Source organism: Heterodontus francisci, chromosome 2 (genome assembly GCF_036365525.1).
Source record: "Heterodontus francisci isolate sHetFra1 chromosome 2, sHetFra1.hap1, whole genome shotgun sequence".
NCBI lineage: Eukaryota > Metazoa > Chordata > Chondrichthyes > Heterodontiformes > Heterodontidae > Heterodontus > Heterodontus francisci.
The window spans coordinates 52,362,946-52,375,182 of NC_090372.1; the positions used below are offsets into that span (position 1 = coordinate 52,362,946).

At 42.4% G+C, this 12,237-nt stretch overlaps 1 protein-coding gene across 1 annotated transcript in view; it reads left to right on the forward strand.

The window, feature by feature from the left end:
* The window catches only part of elovl2 (ELOVL fatty acid elongase 2), a 288,551-nt gene extending 278,897 nt beyond the window's left edge, over positions 1-9,654 (forward strand). The window contains exon 8 of the mRNA XM_068058357.1: positions 8,924-9,654. Within this exon, the coding sequence (XP_067914458.1) occupies positions 8,924-9,046 (123 nt within the window). The 3' untranslated portion in view covers positions 9,047-9,654. The remainder of the gene's footprint in view (positions 1-8,923) is intronic.
* Positions 9,655-12,237: the final 2,583 nt, after the last annotated feature.

Here is a 12,237-nt window from a genome sequence, read left to right on the forward strand (position 1 = left end):
TGCACCTAACCAACGTTACGTACAACTGTAACATGACGTCCCAACTCTTGTACTCAGTTCCTCGGCCGATGAAAGCAAGCATGCCAAACGCCTTCTTCACCACCCTGTCTACCTGTGTTACCACTTTCAGGGAACTATGTACTTGCACCCCAAGGTCTCTCTGCTCAACAACACTCCCCAGATCCCTGCCATTCACTCTATATTTCCTGCCCTGGTTTATCTTCCCAAAATGCATCACTTCACATTTGTCGGCATTAAATTCCATTTGCCAATCCCTTGCCCACTTTCCCAGTTGATCTATATCCTGTTGTAACCTTAGACAACCTTCTTCACTGTCCACTATACCACCAATTTTGGTGTCATCTGCAAACTTACGAATCATGCCCCCTACATTCACATCCAAGTCATTACTATATATGACAAACAACAGAGGGCCCAGCACCGATCCCTGCGGCACGCCACTGGTCACCAGCCTCCAATCTGAAAAACAACCCTCCGCTACCACCCTCTGCCTCCTTTCACCAAGCCAATTTTGTATCCAATTTGCTAGCTCACCCTGGAACCATGTGTTCAAACCTTCTGGACCAGTCTACCATGCGGGACCTTGTCAAAGGCCTTGCTAAAGACCATGTCGACAACGTCCATCGCCCTGCCCTCGTCAATCCTCTTGGTCACCTCCTCAAAAAACTCAAATTTGTGAGACATGATTTCCCACGCACAAAGCTATACTGACTATCCCTAATTTGGGTGGCACAGTGGCGCAGTGGTTAGCACTGCAGCCTCACAGCTTCAGCGACCCGGGTTCAGTTCTGGGTACTGCCTGTGTGGAGTTTGCAAGTTCTCTCTGTGACTGCGTGGGTTTCCGCTGGGTGCTCCGGTTTGGGCGGCGCAGTGGTTAGCACCGTAGCCTCACAGCTCCAGGGACCCAGGTTCAATTCTGGGTACTACCTGTGCGGAGTTTGCAAGTTCTCCCTGTGACCGCGTGGGTTTTCGCTGAGTGCTCCGGTTTCCTCCCACAGCCAAAGACCTGCAGGTCTTAGGTAAATTGGCCATTGTAAATTGCCCCGAGTGTAGGTAGGTGGTAGGGAATATGGGATTACTGTAGGGTTAGTATAAATGGGTGGCTGTTGGTCGGCACAGACTCGGTGGGCCGAAGGGCCTGTTTCAGTGCTGTATCTCTAAATAAATAAATAATCAGACCTTGCCTTTCCAGATGCATATAAATCCTGTCTCTCAGAATCCCTTCCAATAACTTTCCCACCAATGATGTAAGGCTCACCGGCCTGTAGTTCCCTGGCTTATCCATGCTGCCCTTCTTAAATAAAGGCACAACATGAGCTATCCTCCAGTCTTCTGGTACCTCACCCGTGGCTAACGATGAGACAAAAATCTCTGCCAGTGCCCCAGCAATCTCCTCCCTTGCTTCTCATAGCATCCTAGGATACACCTGGTCAGGCCCTGGGGATTTATCCACCATAATGCGCTTCAAAACCTCCAACACCTCCTCCTTTGTAATGTTGATATGCTCCAGGATATAGCTGTTCCGTCCCTTGAACGCACTAGCTTCCATGACCTTCTCCACGGTAAATAAAGACGAGAAGTATTCATTTAAGACATCACCCATTTCCCGTGGCTCCACACATAGATTGCCACACTGATCCTTAAGGGGACCTACTCTCTCCCTAGCTACCCTTTTACTCTTAATATACTTATAGAATCTTTTAGGATTCTCCTTTATCTAATCTGCCAGGGAAATCTCATGACCCCTTTTCGCCCTCCTAATTTCCTCCTTAAGTGTAGTCCTACATCCCCTATACTCCTCGAGGGACTCGCTTGATCCCAGCTGCCTATAGTATAATCCCATCAAAGTGATCACCTCTTTCTTATTTCTAAGTTCTACCCATATGGCCTCGCTGGACATTCCCCCCGGGATATCCTCTCTAAGTACTGCCGTGATGTCCTCCCCAATCAGTAGTGGAACTCCCCCTCCTCTCTTACCTCCACCTCTGTCACGCCGGAATGATCGGTACCCCGGAACATTGAGCTGCCAGTCCTGCCCATCCCTCAACCACATTTCCGTAATAGCTATAATATCACAATCCCATGTACCGATCCATGCTCTTGAGTTCATCTGCCTTACCTGTGCTCACTTGCACATGGCACTGGGATTAATCCCAAGATTACTGCTTTTGATGTCTTGCTTTTTAATCTCCCTAGCTCCCTAAAATCTGCATTCAGGACCTCATCCCCCTTCTTACCTATGTCATTGGTACCACTGTGGACCACGACCTCGGGCTGTTCACTCTCCCCCAGAAGAATGTCCTGCAGCTGCTCCGTGACATCCTTGACCCTGGCACCAGGGAGGCAACACACCATTCTGGAGTTACGTTTACTGCTGCAGAAACACCTGTCTGCCACTCTGCTTCCACTCCTCATGTGCAGCTGAGCCACCCGTGGTGCCACAAACTTGGCTTTGACTGCACTCCTCTGAGGAATCATCACCCTCACCAGTATCTAAAATGGAAAACCGATTAGCAAGTAAGATCATATCAGGGGACTCCTCCACTACCTACCTGGTTCTCTTAGACTGCCTGGCGGTCACCCATTCCCTGTCTGCCTGCATGCTCCTAACCTGCAGTGTGACCACCTCCCTAAATGTGCTACCCACATAGTCCTTCGCCTCACGGATGCATAACAGTGACTCCAGCCGCCGCTCGAGTTCTGAAACCCGGAGCTCAAGCTTCTGCAGCCAGTGGCAATTCCTGCAGATGTGTTTGTCTGGGACACTTGGTGCGCCCATGACTTCCCACATGCCACAGGCTGCACAATCCATTCGGCAGAGCTGCCCTGCCATACCTTAACTTTACAGACTATTTATTAGAAGTAGAATAGCTTACCAGTTACTCACCAACCAGCTCTTTCCACTGCACCGAAGCAAGAACCAAATACTGGAGGGTTAAAAAAAGTAGCCATAAAAGTAAAAGAAATGGAGCACCTCCTCCCCCTCCACTCACCAAACTCAAATCTTCACACTCAGCTTGCAATCTGCACTCCGTTTTCAGGATGCACCCGGACCTCTGTATTTATACCTTTTGAAGCTGAAATTGTGCAACCAGAATTGACTGGTCAGCTACTTCACTAATCAGCTCCTCTGTAGTAGAGCCTGTTAATCCCTGCCTAGGACTGTATGAAACTTACTTTACTTTCTTAACCCTACTTTATCTAGAGGGTAAATCCCAAGTAAATGCTAGCTGCAGACCAGACTTTTATAAAGATAACACTTAAAATCCCCACTCACCAAACCCGAACCTCCACACTCAGCTTGCAATCTGCACTCTGTTTCCGGGAGTTTTTCTGTATCTTCCTCCATGAAGACGGACACAAAATAAATGTTTGGTTTCTCTGCCATTTCCCCATTCTCCACCACAAATTCTCCTTTCTCTGCCTGTAATGACTCACATTTGTCCTTGCTAATGTTTTCCTTTTCACATACCTAAAGAAGCTTTTACAGTCTGTCTTCATGTTTCTAGCTAGCTTGCATTCATATTCTGTTGTCCCTTTCTTTATTAGTTTCATGGTCATCCTTTGCTGGATTCTAAATTGCTCCCAATCATCAGGATTACCACTTTTTCTGGTGACTTTATAAAGCCACTTCCTTTGATCTAATGCAATCTTTAATTTTGTTGTTCGCCACGGTTGATTCACCTTTCCTGTTGTGTTTTTGTGTCTTGGAGGAATGTATATTTGTTGTAAACCGTGTCATGTTTCTTTAAATACTAGCCATTGCCTGTGTACTGTCAAATCTTTTAATGTATTTTCCCAATCCACCACGGCCAACATGCCCCTCATACCCTCATAGTGTCCATTGTTCAGGTTTAAGACCCTAGTTTCAGAATGAACTGTATCTCTTTCAAACTTAATGTAAAATTCCAGCATATTGTGGTCACTATTTCCTAATGGCTCCTTTACAGCAAGGTTATTATTCAGCCCTTCCTCATCACATATACTAAATCTAAAATAGCCCAATCCCTAGTTGTTTCCTCAACATACTGCTCCAGAAACTCATCTTGTGTACACTGCAGGAATTCATCCTCCACAGCAGTTAGGTTTACCCAGTGTATATGTAAATTGAAGTCACACATTATTACTGTATTGTCCATGCTACATGCAGCTCTAATTTCCTGATTTATACCGTGCCCAACATTACCACAACAGTTTGGTGGTCCATAAACAACTCCCACCAATGTTTGCTGCCCCTTGATGTTTCTTAGCTCCACCCAAATTGATTCTACACTTGCTCCTTCAATCTAAGATCCTCTCTCACTAATGTACTGATCTCGTCCCTTATTAACAGCACTACCCGACCTCCTTTTCCGCTCCGCCTATCCTTCCTAAACGACGAATATTCCTGAATATTCAGTGCCCAGTCTTAGTCACCCTGTAACCAAGTCTCCGTAATGGCAATTAAATCATATCCTCTATTTGTGCCTTCAAATCATCTACCTTGTTGTGAATGCTGCATACATTCAGTGCCCTTAACTTTGCCTTAAGGTTATTCCTCATTCTGATCCCATTTGATGTTTGCCTTTGTTTTGTCTGCCTTCTAATTTCACTTACTATTTTTCTACTTCCTGTAACCAGTTTTGCTTCCCTCCAATCTGAGCTCCGTCTCAGATTCCCAACCCCCTGCCAATCTAGTTTAAACCCTCCCCAAAAGCACTAGCAAATCTACCTGCGAGGATGTTCATCCCAGTCCTGCTAAGGTGCAACCCATTCAACTTGTACAGGTCCCACCTACCCTAGAACAGGTCCCAATGCCTCAGAAATCTGATGCCCGTCCTCCTGCACCAATTCTCCAGCCATGCGTTCAATCGCTCAAACCTCCTATTCTTATGCTCACGAGAACATGGTACTGGGAGTAATTCAGAGATTAGTGCTTTTTAATTTATTTCCTAACTCCCTAAACTCTGCTTTCAGGACCTCATTCCTCTTCCTACCTATGTCGTTGGTGCCAATATGGACCACGACCTCTGGCTGTTCTGTGATATCCTTGACCCTGACACCAGGCAGGCAACATACCATCCTGCAGTCATGTCTACGACTGCAGAAATGCCTGTCTGTTCCCCTAACTAACGAATCCCCTATCACTATTGCCTTTCCACTCTTCATTCACCCCTTCTGTGCAGCTGAGCCACCTGCAGTGCCACAGACTTGGCTATTGCTGCACTCCTCTGAGGAACCATCGCCCTCACCAGTATCCAAAATGGAAAATCGGTTAGCGAGCGAGATTGTCTCAGGGAACTCCTGCACTACCTGCCTCGTTCTCTTAGACTGCCTGGTGGTCACCCATTCCCTCTCTGCCTGCACACTCTTAACCTGTGGTTTGACCACCTCCTTAAACGTGTTATCCATGTAGCTCTCTGTCTCGCAGATGCACCACAGTGTCTCCAACTGCCGCCTGAGTTCTGAAATCTTCTCGAGCTGATACTTGCTGCAGATGTATTTGTCAAGGACCCATGGTGCGTCCACGAGTTCCCACATACCACAGGAGGCACATTCCACATGGTCGAGATGTCCTTAACTTTAGAAACTAATTATTGTTAGTGCAATAAGTAGAATAACTTACCAGTGACTCACCAACAGCATCTTCCTTGTACCAAAATAAGAATCAAATACTGGAGGCTGAAAAGGCAGAAAAAGAAAGAGATGAAGGAGCACCTCCTTCCTCTTGTCACTGAACTCCTTCACACACCAAACTCACAGCTTCACACTCTGTCCAAGTAGCACTTTCTAATTAGTAATTACTAATAAATTACGCTAACTTAAAACTTAGTAGTACTAACCTTACCATTTATAAGGTAGCTATTTACATCTAATTCTCTCAGCCCACCCCGTGATATCTCAGCTTTGATACTATTCTGTGCTGAATTAACTGATCTCAATTATGGTGGGGTTGGAACCTTACTGTTGGCCCCCGCTTTCACGTTTGCAGGCATGGTTCCCACTCCAGTGATTAGTATTTGTGTTGAGTTTGACTCAACTGCACTGGCTAGGCTCCCACATGAACAATGGAAAGGCACCCAGCATGTGCCTTGACTAACTTGATTGAATTTTTTGAGGAGGTAACAAGGAGGATTGATGAGGGTAGTGCAGTTGGTGTGGTATACATGGACTTTAGCAAGGCTTTTGACAAGGTCCCACCTGGCAGACAGGTTAAAAAAATAAAAGCCCATGGGATCCAGGGGAACGTAGCAAGCTGGATACAAAATTGGCTCAGTGGCAGAAAACAAAGGGTAATTGTTGATGGTTGTTTTTGCGCCTGGAAGGCTGTTTCCGGTGGGGTTCCGCAGGGCTCAGTACTGGGTCCCCTGCTTTTTGTGCTGTATATTGACGATTTGGACATAAATGTAGGGAGCATGATCAAGAAGTTTACAGGTTTGCAGATGACACAAAAAATTGGCCAAGTGGTTGGTAGGGAGAAGGATAGCTGTAGACGGCAGAAAGATATCAATGGACTGATCAGGTGAGCAGAAAAGTGGCAAATGGAATTCAACCCAGAGAAGTTGGTGAGGTGATGCATTTGGGGAGGTCAAGCAAGACAAAGGAAAGCCCAATTAATGGGAGAATGCTGAGAAGTGTAGAGGAAGTGAGGAACCTTGCACTGAATGTCCACAGATCCCTGAAGGTAGCAGGACAGATTGATAAGGTGGTTAAGAAGTCATATGGAATCCTTTCCTTTATTAGCCGAGATATAGAATATAAGAGCAGGGAGATTATGATGAAACTGTATAAATCATTAGTTAGGCCGCAACTTGAGTACTATGTGCAGTTCTGGTCACCTCATTGCAGAAAGATGTAATTCTACTGAGAGGATACAGAGGAGATTTATGAGGATGTTGCTAGGACTCGAAAATTGCAGCTATGAGGAAAGATTGGATAGGCTGGCCTTGGAACAGAGGAGGCTGAGGGGAGATATGATTGAGATGTACAAAATTGTGAGGAGCTGAATAGAGTGGATGGGAGGGCTCTGCTTACCTTAGCAGAGAGTTCAGTGACTAGGGGGCATAGATTTAAAGTGATTAGTAGAATGATTAGATGGGGGATGAGAAAAACATTTTCACCCAGAGAGTGGTGATGGTCTGGAACTCACTGCCTGAAAGGGTAGTTGAAGCAGAGACCCTCAACTTATTTAAAAGGTGGCTGGATGTGAACCTGAAATGCCATAACCTGCAGGGCTATGGACCAAATGCTGGATAGTGGGATTAGGCTGGGTGGCTCGTTTTTCGGCAGTGGCCTCCTTCTGTGCCGTAAACCTTCTATGTTTCTATGTGTGGTATTGTACCTAACACCTTCAAGAGAGGGGAGCTACAAAAATGCTGCAGTGTATAGTCCAACAATGAGCCGCATTTATATTATATAAAACTATGCTGTATAATCCTATGTATACAAAAAACTGTTATATATAAGTAAATAAAATGTACATAGATACACCTAACAAAAGGAAAATGAATTTGCATTGATATACAAACTAATATACAAAAATGAACAGGAGAAGACCAGCTTGTCCATTGAGCAGTCCTTGTATGGCTGTGATGCCTTAAGCATCACGATTCAAAACTGTTCCTTGGTACCACACTGACCTTGAATTACATATAGCACCCTTTACCTCCTCAAGACATCCCAAAATGCCTCATAGCCGATGAATTACTTCTGGATTGCAGTCATTGATGTAGGCGAATGCAGCAATTCGTTTCCTACAGCAAAGTCCCATAAACATTAAATGAGATGTATGCCCAGCTAATCTCTTTTTGATAACATTGAATGAGGAGAAATGTTGGCCAGGACACCAGGAGAACTTAATACTGGAGTGGAGCAGACAATACTTTTATATAATGTCTCATCCACAGATGGCACCTGAAATAATGTAGTGCTTTTCAGTATTGCACTGAAGTATCAGCCTAGATTATCTCAAGTCCTGAAGTGGACTTGCTTGAATACAACATACATACACATTATACATGCATACTTTTTCCTAGGTCTCTGACAGTAGTACATTGAGTTACTAGGTATTATACAAAAGATAATTTGTTTTTTTACTCTGTCTGCCCCTTTCCTACCCTCCCATCATCCCCCAACCAACCACCAGCACCACCATTCTCTTTTGGGGCATTGGGGGAATGACCTTACTTTGCAAGGATACCTCAAAGGCACGGGAAAAAATATGGCCCCTCTTCAACTGTAACCACCATTACTCTGAGAAACCTTGGAGTTTGTTGGATCCCATCATTTACAAAGAGAGAAAAGTCCGACTGTAACTTTTAGAAACTTTATTGCAGTACGTGATTGTTACATTGTAAGGATACAAAAAGAACAAAAAGCAAAACAAAAGAACATGTGTTCACTACAGCAAGCCTTTCTTATAGTTATTCAAACAAAACTAGTAACGCCCCCCCCCCCCCCCCCTTTGTTTCTGACTGGTTTGCAGACTTCTGTTGTCAGCACGATTGGCTCATTCGTCCCAGCATTTTATTTCTGTGTTTTATATCAGTAGTTTCACATCCCCCCCCCTTGAACCGTTAGGCTGATTATTAAACAATAGGCTACTATTAAGCTATCTGCAGCTGTCCTGTTAGCTTCTGCTTGTTAGTTTTTTTTTTAATTGTCTCCACAGCTCCACAGTTAGCTTGTTAGTTGGTTAGCTTACTTTTGATCTGTCCCCACAGAGTTGGATAGGCCAAATGTTGTCACACATGTACCAAGGAATTCAAACCTGTAAAACAACCTAAAAGTGATTGACAACCCATTTGCTGAACACTCAGATGTGGTTTTCATTTATTTTAGAGCATGCAATTCAATGTCATAATTAGGATTTGTTTTTAAAAGCTGTCAAAACTAAATTATTTCCCTCCTATTTTGTCTACAGACATACAGAAAAACAGTACAACGGGATGACAAAGCCACTGCTAATCTGAAAGAGATAAAGAATGGTTATTACAATGGCTATGCAAAGACCATTAATGGCAGCATATCCAAGAAGATGGATTAATATCTTTAGCACAAGCATAGCATCCAAGTACTGCTAGCAAGCTATATTTACATCTGTCTGCTATCTTCTTAATTTAAAGATTACAATTTCTCTAAATTTCAGGTATTCAACTTCAAAAACCAATTACCAGTATATTCTAAGAGTTTTTAAGAACATAATTTATACGCAATTGTTAGTTCCTTTAATGTTTTAACATCAGGGTTTAAAGAAAAGTTATGTAATTGTACTAATCAGATATGACTACAAATGAAATGATTGTTTGATTTCTGGGCCCTGGGTTAGATTACAAGTCCAGAATCTTAGAGGAATTTAGCTGGAACAGAATTTCAATCAAATGTAATTGCCTTATAATTAGTGTTTTCACCCATATTTCAGTAAATGTGCTTGATTATTTTCACTGGTAAATATGCTTATGAAACTGCCTTACTTCTGGAATGTGGAGCTGAAGTATCACTTCAACAAAACTCAAATTTGAGATTTTTATTTCGACTTCCAATTTTAAGGTTTGTTCCACCTGTCTCAAGATCCACCTTTCTACTTGCTGGTGAAAATGTGTTTGAATTTTATTTGTATACTTGTTGCAACATAAATGTAGACTTTGTACTCTAATGACTGATCGAGCTGTTTGTATAAACCCCTTTTAAAAATAAATAATAAAATCTTTCAACGCATCTCTAATTTAGTCCTTAATTCACTAGCATTGAGAACTACATTGCTTACAAAAATAAGCTATTTTGCATGCTAAAGAGTTAAATATAACTTTTACACATGCATGTGGAATAGTTGACCCAAGGATGCAGTGAACATGAAGGTTATACATTTTATGATGGCAATTTTTGACAGATAGGCCTATTGAGAGGAATCAGATGTAAAGTAGGGGACCTTCAGATCAGCTTGAAGAAGATAATTTCTGATCCTCCATAGTCCTGAGGAAATTGATGCACATGGAGTATGTCTAGTGATGTGGCCTGGGAACCATGGTATCCTGGTATCCTGGAACTTCAAGCGTCAGGGAGGAACTTATCATCTCCTAAAATTGCCATAGGTTATTTTGCCTGCACTGGGACTTGGCATTTCTGATTGTTAGAGTCAGGTACAAGATTACACCATCTAATGGATAGGATAAGCATGAGCAAGTCATTCCTCGCCTTTCCATCTGTATGTACCTTTGAAAGCAACCTTAAAATTATGCATCTCAAGGCAAAATGAGATGAGGAAGAATTTTTTAAAAAGAGTATATATTTCAGTTCCTCTTTTCAGGTCTTCATCATAAAAAGCAAAATAGAGGGAATACCAGAGATCAAGAGAAAGAACTCAAAAGGATTAGGCCAGTTACACTAACAACATGAAGAGGATTGTTAAACCCTCAATGGCAACAATACAATAAAGCTTCCCAAACTGCTTGACGGAAGTGCAAATTACCAGATACCAAGATTTGGTGGAAGGGTAAAATATCAACAAAATAATGTTCTACTTTGAAAAGGGTAGATAATCAACAATTGATAGCAAAAGACTATAAAATACATCTCATACATAATTAAAAGTTTCAAATCAACTGGAAACCTTCAATGAACCAGTTATATAGCACCCAAAAGCTTCAACCTTCAACTAGTGAAATTGGCTAACAAACAGGAAATAGTGGTTTCAAGGGTTTTGTCAGACTGGAGGAGTGTAAACAGTGGTGTCCTTAAAGGGACCACTATCCACAATACATATCAATGATCTGGACTTGAGAATTGGGCATGATAGCAAATGTTGTAGGAGGCATAAATATAAGAAATGTAGCAAGCAGTGAAAATTGTAATACGAGGAGGACAGGGAGATAGACTGGGCAGTTAGATGGCATTTAATAGATAAATGTGAGGTGATGCATAATGGGAGGAAAAATACAGAGAGGATAAATGTTAAACCTTCAAAAGAAAATGAAGAGTATAGAGACCTAGGGGTTCAGATTTTTAAAAGTAGGAAATGAATTTGATCAAACTGTAAGAACGGCACAAGGGATGTTAGGTTTCATAAATAGGGGAATAGAGCACAAAGACAAAATGGCCATGCTAAAGCTAAAGCAATCAATGATTAGGTTGCAGTTAAAATATTAGGGGTGAAATTGGTTTGGATGGTAGAAAAGCTTCTATAAAAATCTCACACAGCATTTTATCAAATACCTTCTGAAAATCTAAATAAATTATATCCACTGGATAGCCCCACTCAACTATTTCCCAGAACGGTTCTGATAGATATTACAAGTACAGCCTATTGGTGCTAAGATGGCAGTTCCTATTCTATACAACATCTATGCTTGTTCATTCAACATCAACAGTGTCTCCCTTGGACATCTTTCACACAAGAGGTTACACTAACAGGTCCACTTTACTTTTAGATTATTGTGACATCTTTTTGAATATCATGATCACATTTGCTATTCTGTAACCATCTTCACCAGCTTCATCAATGACCTACCTTCCATCATAAAGTCATGACTGGGACTGTTCATTGACAATTCCAGTGTTCAGCTTCATTCACAACTCCAAATAATGAAGTAGTCCATCAGCTTTCACCAAGACCTGGATAACATTGAGGCTTATAAGTGCCAGTTAGTGACCATTTCAAGCAACAGAATGCCCAGAACTACCTCCCCTAACTTTCGATGGCATTATTATCGCTACATTTCCAACCACCAACAGTGGAGGGGTGGGGTGGGTGTTGTTGAGGGCAGTTATAATTAACCAGAAACAGAACGGAACCAGCCATTGTTAACTGTAACACCAATTTCTAGTATAGACTTCAATGAAACATTCAACATATCTTAATCTCTCTGAGGTCAGGCTTTATTTTTAACATGTAGATTTCACAATAATATAACTTACATTCTGAATAACAACATATTTATATAGCGCCTTTAATGTAATAAAAGTTCCCAAGGCATCACAGGAGCATTATAAAACAAACTATGACACCGAGCCACAAAAGGAAATATAAGGTGAGATGACCAAAAAACTGGTCAAAGAGACAGGTTTTAAGAGTGTCTTAAAGCGAGGTTGAGAGGTGTGGGGAGGGTTTCCCAGAGCGTGAGGCCTAGGCAATTGAAGGCACAGCCACCAATGATGGAGTGATTAAAATCAGGGATACACAAGAAGCCAAATTAGAGGAGTGCAGATATCTTGAAGGGTTGGGCTTGAGAAGATTACAGA